Source organism: Cherax quadricarinatus, chromosome 3 (genome assembly GCF_038502225.1).
Source record: "Cherax quadricarinatus isolate ZL_2023a chromosome 3, ASM3850222v1, whole genome shotgun sequence".
In the NCBI taxonomy this organism is placed as follows: Eukaryota; Metazoa; Arthropoda; class Malacostraca; order Decapoda; family Parastacidae; genus Cherax; species Cherax quadricarinatus.
In genome coordinates, this window is record NC_091294.1 from 78,713,958 (window position 1) to 78,741,075 (window position 27,118).

At 42.1% G+C, this 27,118-nt stretch overlaps 2 protein-coding genes and 1 long non-coding RNA gene across 3 annotated transcripts in view; all 3 read right to left on the reverse strand.

Annotated features, from left to right (window-relative positions):
- LOC128705236 (uncharacterized) overlaps positions 1–25,155 on the reverse strand; it is a 48,711-nt gene extending 23,556 nt beyond the window's left edge. The window contains exons 1-2 of the long non-coding RNA XR_011393035.1: positions 24,913–25,155; positions 18,746–18,876 (exon numbers count right to left, since the gene is read on the reverse strand). This is a non-coding gene — a long non-coding RNA (uncharacterized lncRNA). The remainder of the gene's footprint in view (positions 1–18,745; positions 18,877–24,912) is intronic.
- ush (Zinc finger protein ush) overlaps positions 1–27,118 on the reverse strand; it is a 141,180-nt gene that overhangs the window by 111,769 nt on the left and 2,293 nt on the right. The window lies entirely within an intron of this gene.
- LOC128706627 (zinc finger protein ZFP2-like) lies at positions 8,062–9,915 on the reverse strand. Its single transcript, XM_070092919.1, has one exon. The coding sequence runs from the start codon at positions 9,367–9,369 to the stop codon at positions 8,269–8,271; it is 1,101 nt and encodes a 366-aa protein (XP_069949020.1). The 5' UTR covers positions 9,370–9,915; the 3' UTR covers positions 8,062–8,268.

The following is a 27,118-nucleotide window of genomic DNA, read 5'->3' on the forward strand; positions in this document are numbered from 1 at the left end:
CACTCTGATTGGTATGCTCGACAAATGACAACGAAGACTCCATGTAAACACCCAGATCCTTCACTGATCCCACAGTGATCCCTCACTGATCCCACAGTGATCCCTCACTGATCCCACAGTGATCCCTCACTGATCCCTCCCTGATCCTACAGGCTGCAAGCTGACAGTACCATAAAAGTTCATGGTAGGGAACCTCCATGATAGTTCATGGTAGGGAACCTCGATGATAGTTCATGGTAGGGAACCTCCATGATAGTTCATGGTAGGGAACCTCCATGATAGTTCATGGTAGGGAACCTCCATGATAGTTCATGGTAGGGAACCTCCATGATAGTTCATGGTAGGGAACCTCCATGACAGTTCATGGTAGGGAACCTCCATGATACTTCATGGTAGGGAACCTCCATGATAGTTCATGGTAGGGAACCTCCATGATGATACAATTAGAGTGACACTACCATCATAAATACTGGAATACAACTGCAAGGTAAACCATTTTACTTTCTGCAAGGCACAGAGTTTTACACAAGTAAAAAGGTTTCAACAGGAAAAAAGATGAATAAGTGGTGATGATACTGGAACTTGATCTTAGGTATGAGGAAAAAGAGCAGTTTCTCAGATCAGAGTGTCCCTCCATGAGGCCTGGTCACAGACTGGGCCACGGGGGCGTTGACCCCCGAAACCCTCTCCAGGTATACCGCTACAAGGAACCTCACTGGAAAGGAAGATCCAACTCCTTGCAAGAGGAGTCCCAGCAACACTCACTGCAACTCCATCCATCCCTTGAAAGATCAAAGATTTCAATAATTCTGTTTCTTCACTAAAATATTCTCTCATGAATGACAATGTTCAGTGAATCTGATTTGATATACTGAACTAGACAGGTAGAAATAAGAGAAACTGTACTTATCAGTGAACTAGACAGGTAGAAATAAGAGAAACTGTACTTATCAGTGAACTAGACAGGTAGAAATAAGAGAAACTGTACTTATCAGTGAACTAGACAGGTAGAAATAAGAGAAACTGTACTTATCAGTGAACTAGACAGGTAGAAATAAGAGAAACTGTACTTATCAGTGAACTAGACAGGTAGATTATTATCATAATAAAAAAGAAGCGCTAAGCCACAAGGGCTATACAGCGCTGCAGGGCAGGAAGGAAGCAAGGGCATCAGGTGGCAAAAGGGAGGTGGATGAGTAATAGGTTACGGATAACAGCGGAGCAGTGGATGGTGAAAGGGTAAAGGGCAGCAAGAGACTGAGCTAGAAAGGGCTAAGGGGAGTGCGTAAGGTATCATCATCAGAGTTTGTGGATTATTATTATTATAATCAAGGGGGAAGCGCTAAACCCGGAGGATTATACAGCACAGAGTTTGTGGAGTAAATCAGTCGTTGTCAAGAAGTCAATGAGAGAGTCAGGATTAAAGGAGGGTCCATCAGCAAGAAGGGAAGGTAAAGAGAGAGTAGTAGAACGAAGACGGCGTTGGAGGTAAATTCTGCGTGCTCGTTGATAGAGAGGGCAGCCTAACAGAATGTGGCTAATCGATACTGGAACTTGACACTGCTCAGAGAGGTACAGGGTGCCTCTCCATGAGATACCCGTGAGTAAGACGAGTGTGGCCAATGCGAAGACGGGAGAGAGTGGTCTCCCAACCACGGCACTGATGACAAGAAGACGGCCAGTAACCTATGCTCGGTTTAATAGAATGAAGTTTGTTACCAAGCAGAGTTGACCAACGTTGTTGCCAACGGGCGCGAAGGTGGGCAGCTATTGTAGCAAAATAGTCCAGAAATGGAACACCTCTATAGGAAATTGGTAGGTCATGTACTGCTGACCGCGCAGCAGTGTCTGCCTGTTCATTGCCCTGTACGTCAACATGACCAGGGACCCAACAAAAAACAATATCTTTATGCTTCGTAGAGATACGGCGTAGCCAAAGTTGGATACGGAGAACTAGGGGATGAGATGTATCAAATTTTCGTATAGCCTGTAGAGCACTAAGGGAGTCTGAGACTACCACAAATGATGACACGGGCATAGACGCGATACAAATAAGTGCTGCAAGAATGGCATACAGTTCAGCAGTAAAAATGCTAGCCGAAGATAGTAAATGCCCCCGCACGACGCTGTCCGGAAACACTGCTGCGAATCCGACGCCGTCTGAAGACTTAGAGCCATCTGTGTACACAGCGGTGGCATGAGAATGGGAGTGGAAGTGATCAAGAAAAAGAGAGCGGGAAGCCACCGTAGGCAGTTGAGCTTTCAAGCAAGGGAGTGAGAAAGAACAGACCCGAACAGCTGGAACTTCCCAGGGGGGTAGGGAAAAGTGAGATGCTACATGAACATATAAAGGTGGTAACTGAAGGGAAGACAAGAGTGAATGTAGGCGAAGAGAAAAGGGACGGAGCAAACAGGGGCGGCGAACGAATAAAGAATGTCTACTAATATCGGTGACCATTCTATAAATGGAAGGATTGTGTAGATCGTGAGAGCGTACATAGTAGCGAAGGCAATGGGCATCACGGCGATCAGACAAGGATGGAACATTCGCTTCTGTATAGAGGCTCTCAACAGGGGAAGAGCGAAAAGCACCAAGGCACAAACGTAATCCTTGGTGATGGATAGAGTTAAGGCTAGAGAGAGTAGCAGGAGAGGCCGCGGAATAAATCTGGTCACCATAATCGAGTTTCGATAAAACGAGGGCTGAATGTAGGCGAAGCAGAGTTCGACGATCAGCTCCCCAGGAAAGATGAGCAAGGGTTTTAAGAAGGTTTAGCCGGCTGTGACAAGTTGCCTTCAGAGAGGTAATGTGAGGTTTCCAGGATAACCTACGGTCAAAGAGAAGGCCTAGAAACCTGACTGTATCACGTTCGGGGATACGGGAGCCATAGAGATACAAAGGATGATCGGAGATAACAGAGCGTCTAGTGAAAGTAATTTGGTGAGTTTTGGTACTTGAAAATTTAAACCCATGCGTGGTGGCCCAAGTGGAAACACAGTCGACCGCATGCTGGAGAGAAACTGCAATAAGATGACAGTCAGCGCCTGCACAAGCAATAGCGAAGTCATCAACATAGAGTGATGACCAAATATTGGGTGGAAGAACAGAGGCCAAATCATTTATAGAAAGGAGAAAAAGTGTTGTGCTTAGAACACATCCCTGAGGGACACCTTCAGCTTGGACGAAGTCCGGGGAAAGAACATTATTGACTCGAACACGGAAATGTCTGTCAGTTAAAAAGTTCTTAAGGAAGGATGGTAGATTGCCTCGGAGGCCTAAGGAATGGGCCTGGGCCAAAATATTATACCTCCAAGTTGTGTCATATGCCTTCTCAAGGTCAAAAAATATGGCAATAACTGAGTGACTATTCGCAAAGGCATTACGAACATACGTATCCAAGCGTAGTAAGGGGTCTATGGTAGAACGACCCTTACGAAAGCCATATTGACTAGCGGAGAGACTGTTGTGTGTCTCTAAATACCACATTAAACGTCGATTTACGAGACGTTCCATCACTTTGCAAACTGCACTAGTAAGAGCGATGGGACGATAGTGGGAGGCATCATGTCCTGTAGTACCCGGTTTGCGGAAAGGGAGAACAATGGCAGATTTCCACAGCTGGGGAAGAACTCCTTGTGCCCAAATAAGATTGAAGAGGTGTAAGAGGACTACAAGGGCTGACCGATGTAAATGTTGTAACATACGAATATGAATGTCGTCAGGCCCAGCTGCCGATGATCGGCAAGCTGAGAGCGTTGCCTCCAGTTCTTGAAGTGTAAAAGGCACATTATACTGTTCTTCTCTGAGAGAAGAAAAGTCCAAGGGTACTAACTCTCTGGTAGACTTTGAGGAAAGAAACGAGGGGCATAGATGGAGCCCTCGGGAAATATGGACCAGATGTGTGCCAAGTTCAATGGCAACGTCGAGAGGGTTTGCTACATCAACACCAGCGACCCGTAGAACAGGAGCCGGGTCAGGAGAGTATTTACCACTCAATTTCCTCACTTTTTTCCAGACTGCACTCATAGAAGAAGCAGAGGTGATGGTGGAAACATAGTCTCGCCAACAAGTGTGTTTAGCTTCACGGATGACACGGCGAGCGATCGCACGCTTCTGCTTAAAATCAAGAAGTCTCTCAGCGGTTCTATTGTACCGGTACCTGCCCCATGCAGCGTGTTTCAAACGTACTGCACGAGCACAAGCAGGAGACCACCAAGGCACGCACTTTTGAGAATGCCTGAGGTTTGGGGTATAGAATGAGAAGCTGCGGTATAAACTGATGTCGAGAAGATGTGTAGGAGCTCATCAATGGAGGATGAAGAAGGAACCTCACTAAAAGCAGTGAGGTGTGAGTAAAGATCCCAATTTGCTCGATCAAATTGCCAGCGAGGGCTACGGAAAGGTGGTGAATAGGAAGGAGAAGTAAGAATGATCGGAAAATGATCGCTGTCATGTAAGTCCGGTAGAACAGACCAGGTGAAGTCTAGTGCAGTGGAGGAAGAGCAGACTGATAGATCGATGCAAGAGAGAGTATGAGTACGAGGATCAAAATGGGTGGGAGTACCCGTATTTAAAACATGGAGGGGGTGAGAGGCGAGAAAAGCCTCCAACTGGATGCCACGTGAGTCACAATGAGACCCCCCCCCAGAGGAAATGGTGGGCATTAAAATCACCAAGTAACAGAAGTGGTGGTGGTAAGGATGAAACAAGAAAGGCAAAGTCTGGGATAGAAAATGCTCGAGAAGGAGAGAGATATAAAGAACATATTGTAAACCACTTATTCAAGTGGATACGGGCTGCAGTGTAATGCAGCGAGGTATGGACAAATAGTTGACAGTACGGAATATCATTGCGTAGAAGAAGGGCACTTTCATTAAAGGTCCCATCTGAGAAAGGATCCGAAGAATACAATAAATTATAGCCTGAGATAGGTTGGAAGACAGCCGAGTGTAATTTTGGTTCTTGTAAGCAAGCACCAACAGGGGAAAACCTGGAAAGCAACATCTGAAGCTCACCCCGATTACCCCTGAGGCCGCGGATATTCCACTGTAAATAGGCCATGATTGGCGATGAAGAAAATACCAGGAATCTGTAGGTAAAGGCACCTACGGACTAGAGGGGTTAGAAAAGTCAACGTGTGGTGGCATTGGAAGACGTTCAAGTAGCGAAGGAACGGAGCGTTGCGAAGAATGGGGTTGTGAAGATGGAGGAGAGGGAAGAGAAGGAACAGGAAGTGAATCAGTGTCCATTGAAGGTTTAGTCTCTGCAATATATTCTGAAATGGCTTCAAGTGTTTCTGAATTCAAAGATGTATGGGAGACCATATTGGAGATAGAAGGAGGAGGGTGAGTAAAGATTGGGACAGTAATGGACTGTACCAAAGTAGAGGGGGAGGGAAGAGTGTAAGGGACTGGAGATGAAGTGTGGGGGGGGGGACAGAAGAGGCAGAAACCTGGGAGGTGGCAGAAGAGGGAGAAACTTGGGAGGGGATGGGGGTGGAAGGCATAGTACGAGGAGGAGGGTGAATCTCCACACTTGTAATAGAGCCAGAGAGAGGGGAAGAACTAGGTACAGAGACTGGAAAGGTAAAGTGTGGAGGTGGAAGAAGGGAAGGAAGGGGCAAAGAAGATTTGAGCAATGTGGATTTTTTGGACTTCTGAGAAGTAGAGGGGCGATTGGTATTAGGTGTCGTACGAGGTCTTGTCGATACTGGGGCTTGTGAGGAAGGACGCGAAGATGTGAGAACAGACTGAGTTGTAGTCGGGACGTCAGAGCCAAGGACAGCAAAAGGATTAGATGCCGGAGTGGCTATGGGAGGGGTAACAACAGAGGAGGCTGCAGAAGATGGGACCCCAGAAGTGGGGGGATGTTTGGAAACATGAGAATAAGAAACACGGGAGAGTCTCCCTTGGAGGCGGAGATGAGTAACTGCCATAGCATAAGGGAGACCTTCTGCCTCTTTGAGGCAACGGATTTCACGTTCATTTAAGTAGACCTGGCAACGGCGGGAGTACGAAGGGTGAGCTTCATTACAATTAAGGCAAGATGGAGGTTGACTGCAAGATGTATTAGAATGGTCGTTGGCACCACAGACTGGGCATTCGGCCATAGATCTGCAATATTTCGCTGGGTGACCAAAACGCCAGCAATTTCTACATTGTTGCGGTGTAGGTATCACCTTTCGAACTTGTAACCGATGTCCCGCGACATATACAGAGGACGGGAGTTCTCGGCTGTCAAAAGTTAAACGAGCCACATTGCAAGGGTAACGTCTCCGCCCCCGGGCAGGAAGGACATAAGTGTCTACTTTGAGGATTGGGAGATCCTGGAGTTCCAGCTGTTCAAAAATGTCATTGCCACATGATTGGAAATTCTGTTGGACTATGGTATGGGGCAGAATGACAGTACCACTACAAGAATTGAGAGAAAGATGTTTTTCAATAGTGATAGGAGTAGTATCGATATTCGAAAGGAGAGAAAGATCATGAGCTTGGGTAGCATTCTGGACAGTGACGATGCGCGTACCGCTCTTGAGAGCATGAAATGAAATATCTCTACCAACATGACGCAGGAGCGCTTGCATGCCAATAGCGAACACTTTGTTCGCTAAAAACTGGACAAAAACCCGCTCAGCGACCTTCGTCCGAGACGCGTCCAATGTGCGGCCTCAGCCAGCCTCACATGTGCCGCCCGTCCCATTGTTTACCAGCCAGCCTCCGCGGGTCAGAAAGGTAGGCAGAAGCCAAGAAGTCTCTCAAGCTGGTCCTAGTGGCATTAAAAGAAGAAGGGAAGTAACCCCAGAAAAGGACTTGCTACCTCAAGTCCTAATGGAAGGGGTCTTAAAGTAAAGAATTTAGTCCATTGTGTAGGCAGAAGAAGAAGTCCGAATTTAGTCCATTGTGTGGTCCGAAACTGAGCGTGGAGAGGGAGTGCTTGACGTGTCGGTCTTTTCCGAGTAGAATGGGGAGGTAACGAAGGAGCATCATCAGGAGATTGACGTTGGCGTTTAGGAGTAGGACCGGAGTTGGTCCGGCATGAAATGGGCAGGCGATTCGAAAATTGCCGTACCGTAGAGGGAGAAGCCGGAAGCATAGTCAAAGGAGAGCGGAGTTCAGACAAATCGAAGGAGTCAGTCGAAGCCCCGGTACCTGAAGCGGGTGAGGAAACAGCACCAGCAAGAGGTACAGGGGCATCAGGAGTGTCCGAAGAGTGGTCTAAACACAAGGCAGGGTCAGAATGGGGTGCGGTATCAAGAAGGGGCCCGGGGGTAGTGGGTTCATGGATTGGGTTCTCCATGGTTAGGTTACTCCTTTGCTTTTTGTTTTTAAGAAAAAAAAAGAAAGAAGAAAAGAAAAGAAAAAAATAAAAAAAATAATAAAAAAAAAGGGGGGAGCGGGGAGGAATAGTTCCCAGGAGGAATGAAAGGGCCGGAAATCTCCCTCCGCGCCCAAGAGGACCTCAGCACCGCTAGTAGCGCAGATGCAGCATGGAACCCGTGCCATACCCTACCCTTCATGCCAGTAAACCAGCAATCCGGGATAGCAACCTCACATCTGCCGAGCTACCTCGGTGGACAAAAGAGAAGGCGGCCGGATATCCGCCACAAAGCATACCTCCTTCGGCCACCACCCCCGGAATCCGAAAGGTGGCTTCCAGAGATACACCCGTCGCCCGAAAGACACCCAAAGCTACTCCAGGATACCGGAGAGGGATCGGGACATCCCCAGGCAATCCAGATTCCACGGCAAACTACGCCACCGCCAAGAACCTCAACGGAATGGGATGGACCCCGGTGTCCTTTCCCGTACCTAGGAACTAGTGCGCCTGTGGGAGAAATCCCAAAGGCCAAAAAGAGGAAGGGCAAAAGGGAGGGGTGGGGAGGAGGAGGAGGAATGGAAAAAGGGGAGGATGGAGAGGATGGGATAGGGGAGGGGAGAATGGGGGGTAATTAGGTTCGGTCTGAGGAAGAAGACCGACAGGGTTAATTCCTCAGACCAAGAGCCTCTTCACCACGCCAAGGAGCCCCCCTTGAAGAGGTAGACAGGTAGAAATAAACTAACTTGAATATGTAAGTATATTTTAGTCTTGTCTTATTGTTATTTTAGGTTTGTGTTCTTTTACCACATTTAAAATACATCTCATATATATTTCTAATACAGAAAATCAATGTTACTTGGATTTTCCTGCTGAAGTGACCAGTCATATGAGGTTTCATAGATGAGATTTTCTTAATTTTTTTGAAACACTTCACACTGCTATGTATTCTCTCATATATGAGTTATCATGTGATTTACTAAGTTAGTTTCATGGGAATAACTTTGCAGACACCTTGAACACTGATATGGTTGTTCTGTGTTGTGACCTCTCATGTGATTTTCAAATTTTAGTTTTTGTGAAAAGCTATGTGAGCACAGTGAGCAACTATATGGTTTCTCTTCATGAATTTTTTTATGCAATATTAAATTTGACTTTTTTGTAAAGCCTTTCCGACACTCTGAACACTTGTATGGTGTGTCTCCTGTATGAATTTTTAGATGTTTGACTAAACTTTCTTCTAGTGAGAAGTTTTTCTGACACTTTGAACACTTGTATGGTTTATGTTCTTTATGAAGTGTCATGTGCTTGACAAAAAAAGTGTGACTTGAGAGAACTTTCTGACACTCTGGACACTTACGTATTTTTTCTTCAGTGTGAGTCTTCATGTGTTTCACTAAAGAACATTTTAGTGAAAACTGTTTTGAGCACACTGAGCACTGATAGGGCTTCTCTCTAGTATGAATTCTCTGATGTAGTTTCAATTTGGATTTATCAATAAAATCTTTTAGACATACTGTACACTGGTATGGCTTCTCTCCGGTATGATAGCGCATGTGTTTCACTAAGGCACACTTTACTGAGAAGAATTTTGTACACACTGTACACTGGTATGGCTTCTCTCCAGTATGAAGTCTCATGTGTGAAATCAGGTGACCCTTTTGTCTAAAGTCTTTGTGACAAACTGAACATTTAAATGGTTTCTCTCCTGTATGAACTCTCTCATGTTTTTTTAGTGAAGATTTATCAATAAATCCTTTCGGACACACTGAACACTGATAGGGCTTCTCTCCTGTATGAACTCTCTGATGAACTCTTAGTGAAGATTTATCAATAAATCCTTTCGGACACACTGAACAATGAAATGGCTTCTCTCCTGAATGAATTCTCTGATGTTTACTTAGTGTGTATTTATCACTAAAGTATTCCAGACACACTAGACACTGATATGGCTTCTCTCCTGAATGAGTACTCTTATGTCTAATGAGTTTAGAATTGGTTGGAAAACCCTTTTCACAAACAGGACACTGATGGACTTTCTTTGCTACCTTCATGTTGCCTTTATTTCAGAGTTTTAAATCTAAGTAAATTAGAACTTGTATGCTACACACTACTCTACATAATAGACTTACTGTACTTCATATAACAATAGACTTACTATACTTCATATAACAACAGACTTACTGTATTTCCCATTTTGTACTTTTTCTTATCTCACATTTAATACAGTCTACAATAAAACCTTTCTAAAAAAAAAAATTACTGACAGCTGACTGGAAATTCTCCTCATATGAACTTTTGTAACCAATACAAATTAAAAATAAGTCAGAAAACAATCACAAATAGATCTGTATCCACTATCAATTATTACTAAACATTTTTAAATTACTCAGTACAAAACCTGAAATACACGTTAACCACGTGTTGTAAAACTGTCTATTGTTCTGATAGAGAAATGTTAAGTGGGTGTTAGTGCAGGTAGAGTAACTTGTTAAAGTGGGTGTTAGCATAGGTAGAGTAACTTGTTAAAGTGGGTGTTAGTGTAGGTAGTGTAAGTTGTTAAAGTGGGTGTTAGTGTAGGTTGTTAAAGTGGGTGTTAGTGTAAGTAGAGTAACTTGTTAAAGTGGGTGTTAGTGTAGGTAGAGTAACTTGTTAAAGTGGGTGTTAGTGCAGGTAGAGTAACTTGTTAAAGTGGGTGTTAGTGCAGGTAGAGTAACTTGTTAAAGTGGGTGTTAGTGTAGGTAGAGTAACTTGTTAAAGTGGGTGTTAGTGTAGGTTGTTAAAGTGGGTGTTAGCGTAGGTAGAGTAACTTGTTAAAGTGGGTGTTAGCGTAGGTAGAGTAACTTGTTAAAGTGGGTGTTAGCATAGGTAGAGTAACTTGTTAAAGTGGGTGTTAGTGTAGGTAGTGTAAGTTGTTAAAGTGGGTGTTAGTGTAGGTTGTTAAAGTGGGTGTTAGTGTAAGTAGAGTAACTTGTTAAAGTGGGTGTTAGTGTAGGCAGAGTAACTTGTTAAAGTGGGTGTTAGTGCAGGTAGAGTAACTTGTTAAAGTGGGTGTTAGTGTAGGTAGAGTAACTTGTTAAAGTGGGTGTTAGTGCAGGTAGAGTAACTTGTTAAAGTGGGTGTTAGCATAGGTAGAGTAACTTGTTAAAGTGGGTGTTAGTGTAGGTTGTTAAAGTGGGTGTTAGCGTAGGTAGAGTAACTTGTTAAAGTGGGTGTTAGCGTAGGTAGAGTAACTTGTTAAAGTGGGTGTTAGTGTAGGTAGTGTAAGTTGTTAAAGTGGGTGTTAGCATAGGTAGAGTAACTTGTTAAAGTGGGTGTTAGCATAGGTAGAGTAACTTGTTAAAGTGGGTGTTAGTGTAGGTAGTGTAAGTTGTTAAAGTGGGTGTTAGTGTAGGTTGTTAAAGTGGGTGTTAGTGTAAGTAGAGTAACTTGTTAAAGTGGGTGTTAGTGTAGGCAGAGTAACTTGTTAAAGTGGGTGTTAGTGTAAGTAGAGTAACTTGTTAAAGTGGGTGTTAGTGTAGGCAGAGTAACTTGTTAAAGTGGGTGTTAGTGCAGGTAGAGTAACTTGTTAAAGTGGGTGTTAGCATAGGTAGAGTAACTTGTTAAAGTGGGTGTTAGTGTAGGTTGTTAAAGTGGGTGTTAGCGTAGGTAGAGTAACTTGTTAAAGTGGGTGTTAGCGTAGGTAGAGTAACTTGTTAAAGTGGGTGTTAGTGCAGGTAGAGTAACTTGTTAAAGTGGGTGTTAGCGTAGGTAGAGTAACTTGTTAAAGTGGGTGTTAGTGTAGGTAGTGTAAGTTGTTAAAGTGGGTGTTAGTGTAGGTAGAGTAACTTGTTAAAGTGGGTGTTAGTGCAGGTAGAGTAACTTGTTAAAGTGGGTGTTAGTGTAGGTAGAGTAACTTGTTAAAGTGGGTGTTAGTGTAGGTAGAGTAACTTGTTAAAGTGGGTGTTAGTGTAGGTAGAGTAACTTGTTAATTAAAGTGGGTGTTAGTGCAGGTAGAGTAACTTGTTAAAGTGGGTGTTAGTGTAGGTAGAGTAACTTGTTAAAGTAGGTGTTAGCGTAGGTAGAGTAACTTGTTAAAGTGGGTGTTAGTGTAGGTAGTGTAAGTTAAGTGGGTACTGGGGCAGGCTGTGCAACTTCAAATATTGCAGCAACAAAACACAAATCTTACTTCATCATATATTAAGTGAATTTATACACATTTACTTTCCATATCATTATACATATAATGACTGCAATAACTAAACTTCTATAATAAACTGATAAATTTATTGTAACTAGTAAAATTTTTAACTATAAACTGTTTCTTGTTCTCTTTTTCATGATTATTAATATAAAAAATTAACTTACTTCATGGGGTCTCTTCATTTGCATTTTAAAATGAAACAAATCAGAGACACTATCACAATAATGTCAGGAATATTTCAAGGAGATAAGATGAAATAACAAATACTCGGGTTCTTGAAAGCAGTTAGTCGAAAGACTATGGCTAATATTTTCGTAATAGGGGTAAGACTGTTATTTTATAACAGGGTTAAGATTTTTCATAATAGGCATAAGACTATTATTTTATAATATGGTTAGGATTTTTCGTAATAGGGATAAGATTATGACTAATATTTTCACAGTAGGGTAAGATTATGACCAATATTCCCAGAGGTTTAAAACTATGACTACCATAATAGTTCCATGACAGCAAAGAATATAGAAATAGTCACTTGAAATAGACAGTCATGAAATAGGATTCTTTTAAATGGTCTTTTATAGTATTAATAATGAGATATAATGTGTGAACTGTTCCATGTTTTCTGTTACCTTAAATCCATGGAAAAGTTAGAAATTACAAGATTTCCCGAACGGTAGAGTCAAATACCGACAACTGGAGCACATGCACAAGTTGTCAACAGTACAGAAACAGTGCTGAGAGTAGTTGTACTCAGTACTTCAGTATAGTATGCTTTATTAAATTTGCTCCTGAGAGTAGTTGTACTCAGTACTCCAGTGTGTAGTATTCATTAACCTTGCTGCTGACAGTACTTGTACTCACTACTTCACACAGTGTAGTACATATGTCTCATTAAACTTAGTGTTGACAGTAGTTAATCTCCCTACTTTTTCCATTGTCTTCAGTGTGGTGACACTGGATGTCAGCATGTTTACTACAGTACTGACACTGTAAACACCAGCTGTAAAAGAAAAGTCAAATGAGACCTTTTGTAAATCTGTTTGATATATTTTTTTTTTTTAAACTGCCTATATCCCACTGAGACAGGGTGACTTAAAAAGGAAAACAAGTTTCTCTTTTTAAGTTTAGTAACGTATACAGAAGGGGTTACTAGCCCCTTGCTCCCGGAATTTTAGTTGCCTCTCACGACACGCGTGGCTTATGGAGGAAGAATTCTGGTCCACTTCCCCATGGAGATAGAAGAAATAAACGAGAAATAGTAAGAAAATAGAATACCCAGGGGGATGTGTATATACAGCCTCTACTCACTTAGCGGCAGCTCGGACTTATGAAGGGCTCTCTGACCAGTATGCATACCTAAATAATGTATATTAGGGCTGAGTTCCTCTGTTCTGTTTATTACAATATACAGTACAGCCTCTCCTCACTTAACAATGGAGTTCCGTTCCCGAGACCACGTTGTTAAACAAATTCATCACTAAGCAAGGAGTATACTACAATGGTAGTGGGTTTGTGTCAACCATCTTTGACATTAAAACAATGTCACCTTTTCATCATTTATAACATTTCTGGTATATTTTTAAATGTTTATACAGTAGTGTACTGTATACTGAAAAAACAGATTAGAGGAAATCAGCTCTAATATACAATATTTAGGTATGAATACTGGTCAGAGAGCCTGTCGTAAGTCCGAAGCGTTGGTAAATGAGTACGTCGCTAAGTGAGGAGAGGTTGTACACTACTAAACATTTAAAAATACAGTGGAACCTCTACTTACGAGTTTAATCCATTCCTTGACCTTGCTCGCAACTGGATTTGCTCGTTTGTAGAGTCAATTTTCCTCATTTAAATTAATTGAAATGGAATTTATTTGTTCCAGTGGAATTCCAGGAACAAGAAAATACTTAAATAATTTCTCTAATATTAACTCTACAGCTTATTTATCTATCACAATTCATGTAATATGACATAATAAACAATATTAATAACATAGAAACATGATATTATATATACACTAGAATGAATAAAATACATGTCATTAGGTATGTGGCTAGGGGTGGTGACAGCAGCCATTGTTGTTGGGGTTTATAGGGTCACCACAGCAGCCATTCCTGCTCCTGACTACATGTGTAGAGAACCTAGGATAACCCAAAAAAGTCAGACAGAGTGACTTATAAGTGCTACACTCTTAATGCTTCACTTAATTGCTACACTCTTAATGCTACACTTTGCCACTGCTGCTTCATGTTGTCTACCACTGCTACCTCATGATGTCTGCCACTGCTGCTTCATGTCTGCCACTGACTGCTTCATTTTGTCTGCCACTGCTACTGCATGATGTCTGCCACTGTTGCTTCATGTTGTCTGCCACTGCTGCTTCATGTTGTCTGCCACTGCTACCTCATGATGTTTGCCACTGTTGCTTCATGTTGTCTGCCACTGTTGCTTCATGTTGTCTGCCAATGCTGCTTCATGTTGTCTGCCACTGCTACCTCATAATGTCTGCCACTGTTGCTTCATGTTGTCTACCACTGCTGCTTCATGTTGTCTGCCACTGCTACCTCATAATGTCTGCCACTGTTGCTTCATGTTGTCTACCACTGCTGCTTCATGTTGTCTGCCACTGCTACCTCATAATGTCTGCCACTGTTGCTTCATGTTGTCTACCACTGCTGCTTCATGTTGTCTGCCACTGCTACCTCATAATGTCTGCCACTGTTGCTTCATGTTGTCTACCACTACTGCTTCATGTTGTCTGCCACTGCTACCTCATAATGTCTACCACTACTGCTTCATGTTGTCTGCCACTGCTACCTCATGATGTCTACCACTGATGTCACCAAAGAATCGAACATTTCTGCTATTTTGAGCTCAATTTCAAGGTACTTTTCATCGTGAAACCAATTAAAATCATATTTATTTTTGTAGTATATCTTCCATTCTACCACATGAGACCAAATAAAACGAGAATACAACCATAAAAACCATACGAAAATATACCGCTAAGGGGAGACTCATGACTGAGAAGTGAAGTCCGTTATTTATGGTCCGATTTCTTTCATTTTTGGTGTACATTAAGAAGCATCTTCTCATCATACATTGCCCAACAAACAACCGAGATCCAATTCCCTAGATCAAGAACAAGAGCCCCCTCACCAGTGTCAATTAACCTCCCTTGAGGCCCACTCGCATCTGGAAATTTTGTTCGTGTCTGGAAGCAAAAACTTGACCGAGCAACTGCTCATATCTGGAAAAACTTGCACGTGGATGCACTCGTAAGTAGGGGTTCCACTGTATACCAGAAATGTTGTTATAAATGGTGCAAAGGTGACATTAAAACAATATCAAAGATGGTTGACTCGACCCCACTACCATTACAGTATGCTCCTCACTTAGTGGCGAATTCATTTACCTGTGTGGTCTCAGAAATGGAACTCCATCGTTAAGTGGGGAGAGGCTGTATATGTTTGTACATGCATGTGAAGTGTGGCCTAAGTGTAAGTATAAGTACCAAGATGTGCCTGAAATCTGGCATGTTTATGAGACAGAAAAAAAAAGACACCAGCAATCCCACCATCATGCAAAACAATCACTACAGGTTTTCATTTTACACTCACTTGGCAGAACGGTAGTACCTTCCTAGGCCGCTGCTGTCTACCAACCTACTACCACAGGATGGTAGTATCTCCCTGGGTGGTTGCTGTCTACCAGCCTACTACCACAGGATGGTAGTGCCTCCCTGGTGGTTACTGTCTACCAGCCTACTACCACAGGATGGTAGTATTTCCCTGGTGGTTGCTGTTTACCAGCCTACTAATTCAGGATAGTAGTACCTCCCTGGTGGTTGCTGTTTACCAGCCTACTAATTCAAGATAGTAGTACCTCCCTGGTGGTTGCTGTCTACCAGTCTACAACCAAAGGATGGTAGTACCTCCCAGGGTGGTTGCTGTATTTCTGCTAATATATCAGAAATATTAGATATACTGTACAGGTTTATTTTACAAAGCAAAGTGGACATAATTTACAGGGCCAATCCTTTAGTGAAATACGGTAAACTCTCAATATAAGGAATTTTTAAAATTATGGCAAAATTCAATGGTTAACCTGAACATTAAACTTTATTCATTATTTTCAATGTTTAATATATCTGTAAACTGTGTACACTACTATATTAGATGTACACTAGAGCACTTCACTGCTTTTGCCTTTTTATTTTTGCTATTTTTAAAACTGTTTTATTGTACACTGATACTCAACTTAATAGTTCATTACATCCAAGGTTTACTGAATCGTAATTATTTTTTTCTCTGAATTCGCCCATTTAACCACTCTGAGGATATACATACAGCCGTCATACATCTATCATGGCAGAAATAAGTTGGTACAATAAAAAGTCTAGATATACGTACGCCAAGACTTTGAACTGCTGACAGAGAAAGAGTGAAGTATACTGAAACCTGGTGAACACGCAGTTAATGTAACATCTGACCGTGACTGTACACATCTCTAGGTGGAACTGTGCACATCTCTAGGCGGAACTGTGCACATCTCTAGGCGGAACTGTGCACATCTCTAGGCGGAACTGTGCACATCTCTAGGCGGAACTGTGCACATCTCTAGGCAGAACTGTGCACATCTCTAGGTGGAACTGTGCACATCTCTAGGTGGAACTGTGCACATCTCTAGGTGGAACTGTGCACATCTCTAGGTGGAACTGTGCACATCTCTAGGTGGAACTGTGCACATCTCTAGGCGGAACTGTGCACATCTCTAGGTGGAACTGTGCACATCTCTAGGTGGAACTGTGCACATCTCTAGGCGGAACTGTGCACATCTCTAGGCAGAACTGTGCACATCTCTAGGCGGAACTGTGCACATCTCTAGGCGGAACTGTGCACATCTCTAGGCGGAACTGTGCACATCTCTAGGCGGAACTGTGCACATCTCTAGGCGGAACTGTGCACATCTCTAGGCGGAACTGTGCACATCTCTAGGTGGTACTGTGCACATCTCTAGGTGGTACTGTACACATCTCAGGGTGCAATTGTGTACATCTCTAGGTGGTACTGTACACATCTCTAGGTGGTACTGTACACATCTCTAGGTGGAACTGTGCACATCTCTAGGTGGTACTGTACACATCTCAGGGTGCAACTGTGTACATCTCTAGGTGGAACTGGATATAGTTAAAATACTGAGCAAAATTATGGTGAGAGAAACTGTTAGATTATCATTGTTATATTAAAAAGATCAGATTAACAAATGCCAGTGGAAGGTCACAGTCAAATTAACAAAAGCCAGTGGAAGATCACAGTCAGATTAACTAAAGCCAGTGGAAGATTAAAGTCAGATTAACAAAAGCCAGGGGAAGATCACAGTGAGATTAACAAAAGCCAGTGGAAGATCACAGTCAGATTAACTAAAGCCAGTGGAAGATTAAAGTCAGATTAACAAAAGCCAGGGGAAGATCACAGTGAGATTAACAAAAGCCAGTGGAAGATCACAGTCAGATTAACTAAAGCCAGTGGAAGATTAAAGTCAGATTAACAAAAGCCAGGGGAAGATCACAGTGAGATTAACAAAAGCCAGTGGAAGATCACAGTCAGATTAACTAAAGCCAGTGGAAGATTAAAGTCAGATTAACAAAAGCCAGGGGAAGATCACAGTGAGATTAACAAAAGCCAGTGGAAGATCACAGTCAGATTAACTAAAGCCAGTGGAAGATTAAAGTCAGATTAACAAAAGCCAGGGGAAGATCACAGTCATATTAACAAATGCCAGTGGAAAATCACACTCATGAGGAATCTTTTTATATAATCTGGGAAATAAAAAAAAAAAAAAAAAAACACTGTTTATAACCAGCAAGCAACAAAAAGTTAGCCTTCTAAAACAAGTGCTGGTTTATATTATGACAAACCAATGCTTGGTATATATTATGAACAAACTAATGCTTGGTTTATATTTTAAATCAACTAGTACTTGGTTTATATTAGGAACAAACAGAAGTAATATATCAACAGAGGGGAAAATAAATTTTAAATTAAATATATGAGCACTGTGGATAATTCTTGGTGTAATTATTATACATATTTATGAAGAAATGCAAAACCAGCATGGTCATAGCCCCTAATAAATGAAAGGTAATTAAGTTTGATGCAAAGGAGAATATTGTCTTTGATCAACTACCCTTCATCAGTATTAATAATGGGGCAGTTACTGTCTTTGATCAACTACCCTTCATCAGTATTAATAATGGGGCAGTTACTGTCTTTGATCAACTACCCTTCATCAGTATTAATAATTGGGCAGTTACTGTCTTTGATCAACTACCCTTCATCAGTATTAATAATGGGGCAGTTACTGTCTTTGATCAACTACCCTTCATCAGTATTAATAATGGGGCAGTTACTGTCTTTGATCAACTACCCTTCATCAGTATTAATAATGGGGCAGTTACTGTCTTTGATCAACTACCCTTCATCAGTATTAATAATGGGGCAGTTACTGTCTTTGATCAACTACCCTTCATCAGTATTAATAATTGGGCAGTTACTGTCTTTGATCAACTACCCTTCATCAGTATTAATAATGGGGCAGTTACTGTCTTCGATGAACTACCTTTCATCAGTGTTAAAAATGAGGCAGTTTTATCTGAATGAAGTTTCTGGGGATCAATGCCCCCTTGCTCGGTCTTAGATCAGGCCTTCTGGAAAATCAAGGCCTGATCAACCAGGCTGTTACTGCTGGCCACACAGTCCAAAGTATGACCCACAGTTCAACTGGTCAAGCACTGATTTAAGAAACTTGCACTTTGTCTTAAAAACATGAAATTTGACACCTAGGTGATATAGACTCTAATAATTAGTTTTAGAAGTGGATGTCGACATCGCCCCTTAGTGCTTACCATGGCCAGTTTTTCAAAATTTCTGTCAGTTTCTTCAAATGCCTGAACCTTTGGAAGTTTTCAGTGTAGAACTGTGAGCATGGCCTAAATATATAGTTTTGAGGAAGACAAAGCTGTTGAACACAACAAGAGAAATATATATGGAATTATTGACTTACCATGTTACAAAGAAAACACTATTTATACTTACCGCTGGTCAGTGGTTTTCTCCAGTTTACTGTCTCCAAACTGACCCTCTCAGTATAAGTGAAATATTCTCGAGTGGGGAGATGAAACAATATTACCTTAACACTAGAGTATATAAAAAAAGTAACTGTACAGTGATGGGATTTAGAATACTCACATACAAGTAACTGTAAAGGTAATACAAGCTTGAAGATGGTGCTGGCCAAGTTGTTACAAGTACACTGTCAATCCAAGTGAATGGAACTTGAGTATACATTGCCTGACAAACTTCAGAGGCACTGCAATGTTCTGTGAAATCAACATGGAATGATGTTGGTGCTGGGTACAAATACTTTGCCAAAATCTGATGTAATTTCAAGAAGTCAGTGCTATAACTGCATTGTAAATATACAGAAGATGAATAGATTCTAAGCTAGAAATTATTTGAATATAATGAACCTTTACACAAGTCTAATGGTAATACAACACTGACAAAGAGCATGCATGAGAAAGAATGAGGAATGAGAGGAGCCAAGTACAGTAAAACTCAGATCTGGCTCTCAACATCGAGAACAAGAAAAAACAACGAATAAGTTTGTGTTAAGTTTGCTGGACTCTCTGGTCTTCTTAAGACTTCCATATCTGAGGTTGATTTCAAAGTCAAGAAGAGTGCAACAGTAACATATCATGGACCTTCTTGGCTATGTGTTTTATGTGCATATTAAATGTTAAGTTGCACTCAAGGTGTAGACCTAAGAATTTGCCTTCATTGTATCTTGCAATGGGAGAACCACTGATGATTATGTTTAGCTGGATATTTGAAGCCCTTTTTCTAAACGCTCTACACTCCTTTATCAAGGCCTCTAAAAAAAGAGCCCTCCAAATAATCAATTCTCGATGCACTAACACCACTCCAAACAAAATTATAATCCTTTCTAACATCCAAGTTGCCATAAACATCTCCAAAGTATTCATATAAGCCACCACTAAAGTCACCATCACAACAAATACATTTATCAAAGACTTGACCAGGACCAGGGTGAGGGACTTCGAACCAATCAATACAGGAGTCTACACAATTCCTTGAGCAGGAATGTCTCAATGAACACATCAATGAATGTAGAAACAATAACTGGAACACAAATTATACCACGAGAGGGGACAACTTGTAGCTAGCATGTAAGCAATGGCCAAGAGTTTTATGATTCACTCGCCACAAGTTCAGTCCCCACGTGGTATGGTTTGTTTGCAATCATGTAATTATAATTTCGTGAGTCATGGAACAACACGTGTAAAACACTGAATTCCACTAACCATCCGATAAGATTTAACAATGCCTGCTTTCGGATTAAACAAAAATGCCTTGAATCATCTTTAATTACCATTTCAGGCAATATTAACAGGGTAAAGGCAGCTTCATTATCTCTGAAGTATTAGCAAATGTCCTCAAACAATAAACCACGTCAACACATAGCAACCAACAATTACCAGTACAGGTCGGCCATCACAAATCTGGCATCACTGGGACCTGTAGTGTGCCAGATTATTGAGTTTGCCAGATTACAGAGTGGTTAGGTTAGAATACACTTCATAAGGTTAACCAACTTGACTTACAGAAGAAAGTTCATTGAACATCGGCAAAAATCAAACATTTCTGCAACTTTGAGCTCAATTTCAAGGTACTTTTCATCGTGAAACCAATCAAAATCATATCTATTTCTATAATATATCTTCCATTCTATCAAAGACAAAAAAAAAAAAAAGAAAAAAAATACAACCATAAAAAAAACACACGAAAACATACCGCTTAGGGGCAGCTAATGGCTGAGAAGTGAATTCCATTATTTATCTTCTGATTTTTTTTCATTTTTGCTGTACGTTAAGAAGCATCTTTCCCTCATACATTGCCCAAGTTTCAATAAGATAGCCCAACAAACAACCGAGAAAAAAATATTTACCAAAAATCATATATGGCAAGCCTAAGCCAGGTACTGGAAATACATCACTTTGACTTTTTTTTAGTTATCCTAGGTTCTCTACACATATGCTATGTATGATAATCTATGTAGAGAAAATAGCTTTTTGTTTCAGTTCTATGGTGCATTATGAGTGTATATCACAGCCCTGTGTTACACTGTTTTCTCTAATATAAGCCCCCAAGACATCCTCTTCATACCTCCGTTAAACTGCTCGGTATTATGCCAAATATTATTCATTCTGGAGTATTTACCATGTTTTTATGTTATTTATATTGTTTATTGTTATTTATATTGTTTATTATGTCATATTAGATCAATTGTGATAGGTAAATAAGCCAAAGTGTTGATATTAGCATAATAATAAAGCATATTCCCCTGCATCACGAGACTGAGCTCATGGCAACCGACAGTGGCTTCAAGACCACCTTATCTTTTATGTACAATGTACTGCGTAGGTGCTTTACACAATGAGAAGCATTTCTTTTATTAGTTGGAACCATGGCTAGGGCTAAAAGTAAGCAGGTTATAACAGTAAATGGAGAAAAAGAAACTGGAATGACTTGTGCAGCAAGTAGCACCACCAAATAGTAGCAGCAGGTTTGTGTGGTGACCCTGGAAATTTGAAATAATGCTAACTGAAATTAGTGCTGAATAACTGATGGAACTGGATGACTGATTGCTGGATTTGTGATGGCTGACCTGTATTACCATTACCAGCACCACTGCCACCACCAAAATGACCCAGTTAGCCCACTGTAATACTAATGCTCTCTAACCTCACTTGGTTACCTATATACAGTGGACCCTCAGCTAACGCCTTTAATCCGTTCCAGAGAGCTAGTCTTTAACCCGTAAACGGTCCAAACGTATATATACTGTACGTTTTTTCAACACTTGAAAGTATGTAAATAAGTAGATCTACTTTTGTAGCACTACACATGTGAACGGTTACGGGTTAACCAAATTAATTCTCCCTATAAGAAATAATGGAAATCCAATTAATCCGTTCCAGACACATAAGAACATAAGAAAGAAGGAACACTGCAACAGGCCTACTGACCCATGCAGAGCAGGTCCATGTCCCCCCCCCCGGATTAGCCGAATGACCCACCCAGTCTGGTCACCTCCACTCAAGAAAGGAGCATGGCACCAGACCCAGCAGCACAAGCTAGTCCGGTCCAACTCACACCCACTCCTGTATTTATCTAACCTATTTTTAAAAACTACACAACATTTTAGCCTCAATAACTGTACTTGGGAGTCTGTTCCACTCATCCACAACTCTATTAATATTACCAAACCAGTGCTTTCCTATATCCTTCCTGAATCTGAATTTTTCCAACTTGAAACCATTGCTGCAAGTTCTGTCTTGGCTGGAAATTTTCAGCACGCTATTTACATCCCGTTTATTTATTCCTGTTTTCCATTTATGCACCCATAAGTATTAAGCAAAATACTTTTTTTTACATGAAATATACATTTCCCTACACAGAAAACAATGATACATGAAGAATAAAACAATAATAACATCACACTTACCTTTGTTGTGGACTTGTTGACGAGTTATGAGATGGGAGGAGGGCAGAGGATGAAGGTGTTCTATTGTTTGGAAGGGGAATCCCCTTCCATAAAGACTTCAGGTAACAAGTCCTTTTCTGGCTTGTGTCCTGGGAGTGCCTTTTCCTCCTGAGTAATGTAGGTCCTGTTTGGCATTTTCTTCCAAACCAGGCCTGTTGTCATAATTAAACACTTGTTGGGGTTTTAATTTTCAGCCTCTATGTACCCCTTAAAGTCCTGCACATATTTTTCAGCTGCTTTTTTGGTCAGAACTGGCAGCCTCACCATGCCTTATCATACCATACCACCATCACAACCACTACCACCCTCTACCACAACCACTACCACCCTCTACCACCACCACTACCACCCTCTACCACCACCACTACCACCCTCTACCACCACCACCACCACTTTCATATTTTTCTACAAACTTTTTCTTAAAATATGTGTGTTTCTCACATTCTTTACCACAGGGCTGGCACTGGAAGCTTTCTTGGGGCCCATGGTGGTTTATTTGGCAGTTACAAGCACCAAAAACAATGGAATAATACAAAATACATCGCATGTATGTGCAGAATCATCCTCACTGACTATGTGAACAATGGCACACTGGTTGGTACATGGAGTGAGTAGCCGGGCTTGCTAAGGGGGTCGTGTCGACACGTTCGGGACGAAAGCTAACACCAAAAAACTTGGTTAAGTTTTTTGGTGTTAGCCAATTTTTTTATGCCAAAGCAAGGTGTTAGCCGAATTTGGCGTTAGCCGAGGGTCCACTGCATATATACCCTCAATGCCTTCTTAATGTTTATAATGGTTTGACAAATCTCCTGGAGAGTAAAACGTTGCCACAGTAAAATGTCACATTAGTTGTAGTACATGTGTCCTTTACTTAACATTATTACAACATATGCCAAATGATGACAATACTTCACAAGTAAGTTTATTCAGGTATAGGTACACACAGTTACATAAATTATCATACACAGCAGCATATGTGTAGATTACCTAGGATAACCAAAAAAAAAGTCAGTGATTTATTTCCACTGGGGTCCTTGCAATATCTTATAATTTCAACTTAAAAAGTATTAATAAAGAGGATCAGATAAGGGTAATAGGTACAAGGATGTCATCAACATGACCTATCAACATAGGTGATACAGAGTAACAGGGGTACCTCATAGCAACACAGGGGAGCCACATAGCAACACAGGGGGTGCTACATACCAACACAGGGGTGCCACATACCAACATAAAGGGTGCCACATACTAACAATGGGGTGCTACATGCCAACACTGGGGTGCCACATACCAACATAGAGGGTGCCACATACCAATAACTAACCATTTTTGTTTGCAGATGACACAATATTTGTCCTCCCAACGAGCAAAAGACCGACAAATCAAATTACCATATGTGTATCACACACACTTAAGTAGCACTCCCACGTGTGAGTCGCACTCCCACGTGAGAGTCGCACTCCCACGTGAGAGTCGCACTCCCACGTGAGTCGCACTCCCACGTGAGAGTCGCACTCCCACGTGAGAGTCGCACTCCCACGTGAGAGTCGCACTCCCACGTGAGAGTCGCACTCCCACGTGAGAGTCGCACTCCCACGTGAGAGTCGCACTCCCACGTGAGAGTCGCACTCCCACGTGTGAGTCGCACTCCCACGTGTGAGTCGCACTCCCACGTGTGAGTCGCACTCCCACGTGTGAGTCGCACTCCCACTTGTGAGTCGCACTCCCACTTGTGAGTCGCACTCCCACTTGTGAGTCGCACTCCCACTTGTGTGTCGCACTCCCACTTGTGTGTCGCACTCCCACTTGTGTGTCGCACTCCCACTTGTGTGTCGCACTCCCACTTGTGTGTCGCACTCCCACTTGTGTGTCGCACTCCCACTTGTGTGTCGCACTCCCACTTGTGTGTCGCACTCCCACTTGTGTGTCGCACTCCCACTTGTGTGTCGCACTCCCACTTGTGTGTCGCACTCCCACTTGTGTGTCGCACTCCCACTTGTGTGTCGCACTCCCACTTGTCGCACTCCCACTTGTCACACTCCCACGTGCCACACTCCCACGTGCCACACTCCCACGTGCCACACTCCCACGTGCCACACTCCCACGTGCCACACTCCCACGTGCCACACTCCCACGTGCCACACTCCCACGTGCCACACTCCCACGTGCCACACTCCCACGTGCCACACTCCCACGTGCCACACTCCATGTGTCACACTCCATGTGTCACACTCCATGTGTCACACTCCCACATGTGTCACACTCCATGTGTCACACACTCCCACATGTGTCACACTCCATGTGTCTCACACTCCCACATGTGTCACTCCCACATGTGTCACACTCGCACATGTGTCACACTCCATGTGTCACACTCCCACATGTGTCACACTCCATGTGTCACACTCCCACATGTGTCACACTCCCACATGTGTCACACTCCATGTGTCACACTCCCACGTGTCACACTCCATGTGTCACACTCCCACATGTGTCACACTCCATGTGTCACACTCCCACATGTGTCACACTCCATGTGTCACACTCCCACATGTGTCACACTCCATGTGTCACACTCCCACATGTGTCACACTCCATGTGTCACACTCCCACATGTGTCACACTCCATGTGTCACACTCCCACATGTGTCACACTCCATGTGTCACACTCCAACATGTGTCACACACTCCCACGTCACACTCCCACGTGTCACACTCCCACATGTGTGTCACACTCTCACATGTCACACTCCCACATGTGTCACACTCCCACATGTGTCACACCCACATGTATCAGTTGGAAGCGTAAACCCGTAGGGGCGACAGCTCGCTGGAGTTCAGTTCAGTTCAGTGTCTAGATGCAAAATTAAGCGGTGATAAGTCTAGTTCCTCGGATCAAGACCCCTCAGGGTGATCCGGCTTGATGGATGACGTATCACGAGCGGTAAAGCCGCAGGGGCGAGAGAGAGCCACAAATATGAGAGACAAACCAGACTGCTCAATGTTTACAAGTCTGGTGCTGGCTTCACTGTGTTCCAACACCTGCACTTAACTACACTAATGTTATATATGACTTCTGTCATCTATTATAAACATTATTTATAATATATATCGATCTGTTATAATCTATTGATAATTTTTTACCTGCTCATGTATGCCTTCAACACTAATGAAGGGAATTTTATTGAAAAAAAATGAATTTCAGGCAGAGTTTTGGAGGAAGTGTTGACTGGCGACTCCAGCTAATAATAATAGCAATAATAATAATAATAATAGCGATGATAATGGCAATGTGAGGGAAAAGTTCAATAGATAGGAGTAGAGAGGGAGTATATAGTAACAATAGTTTCATTGCCGGCTACTTGTTAAGGTAAGGTAAGTCTAGCTCCCGTTATTCCCGCCTTTTTTCCCCCACCCCGAAAGTGATAGTTTGACTGCCGGCTGCTTGTTAAGGTAGGGTCAGTCTAGCTCCCACTATCCCTTCCCCTCCTTCTTCCCATCCCCCCGAAAGGTGACTTGTGGGGCTCCTGTCCAAACAGTAATCACTAGACTCACAGCTCCCAGTACTACTGTAAGTACATGCCTGCCTTGTATTCTAGTGGATTTATTGGTTGAAAGCTTCACTTTTGACCAATAATAAACTTAGTCCTTTCAGTCTTGCTCTAGGTTGACTGTTGTAATAATCACCACATCTTTTAGGTATTGTACTTATCATGGAGAGTGATTTCTTAAGCAGTGGGTAACCTGTCTATCTTTCCAGCTTGGATGACAGAGAGGGTCACCTGTCAATCAACGAGCAGAACTGATGGAGATGGACTAATGTCCTGAGACTTCCCCTTTTTTGGATTTAATTACTTGTGCACCTGTATGAAATTGCAGGATGTAACCCCTCATCATTGCAGTGGTAAAGAACCTGCTTTCCTGTCATCGGGATAGAATACTCAAGGCTATACTGTGAAGAACGAACTGGTGGGTTGTAACCAACACCTGAGACCCCCCCCCATCATCAGAAACTGCTACGATTTCAACAACACTCAGTGTCACCAACACCAGACACCCCTATATATATTAGCGTTGAATTCAGTTATCATTTATATTTTTCATTTTTCATTTTCTTTAATGTAGGATTAATATTTCATATTTAAGTGTTTTATATTTTCTATATAATAAAGTGTTTGTCTGTTATTATTTCTTTTTCTATTCACTAATTTTCCTGAGGAGGAGCCAGCCTTGGTAATACTGTCTGAAGTTGTTACAGGGCTGAGTAAGCCTTCACAAGTGGCGACCTTGCCAGCATCAACTCTACTGAATCAAGATTCAACTCCATCTCGAATCTACCATTGGAACTTCAATGCCGCATACCACAGATGGTTACCACCATCCATGAGTAATCATTCTCTATGGTAGGACTACAGTACAGGTATTTAAAAGATTTGGTGATTGTTAGTCTCAATTTATTGTAAGTCAAGTCAAGGCAGGAATACTAGTTAATTCTGCCATCTATTTTTGTGTGAGCTTGAAACACTTTGGAGGATTAGACTCTAGGGACCCGAGATTTTCCAGTGACAATTTGTTTCATTGAGCTCTTTATTATATCAAGGGAACTGTCATAGGGCACTCTTGATTTGTTGGTGAGAAGATTGGATGGTCAAGTGACCCCATTCTACTTACTGTTTGCTCGGAGCCGGCATAGAACCCTTTGTTTTAATTAATACATATTGTTTAATTGAAGTAGGGATCGAGCCCTCTGGTTTATTTACAGTTTGAGCGGAGCAGGAATTGAACCCTCTGTTTTCTTTAATACCCGTTTCATTTCCCCTGATAGTTTAAGTTATTCTTGCAAGTATGGATGAATACCAGTTTTGGATGAATGCTGGAAGTAAGTTAGGAATAACAGGGAAAAATTTAGAATCTTTCATTAGTGCTAAGATCCAGGAAAGACTTGAAAGAGAGAGAATTGAGAGAGAAGAAAGACAGAAAGGGAAAGAGAAGAA

Bases quoted from the DNA above. Each gene is read 5' to 3' on its own strand.
- LOC128706627 (XM_070092919.1), bottom strand. From the start codon at position 9,369: ATGAAGGTAGCAAAGAAAGTCCATCAGTGTCCTGTTTGTGAAAAGGGT.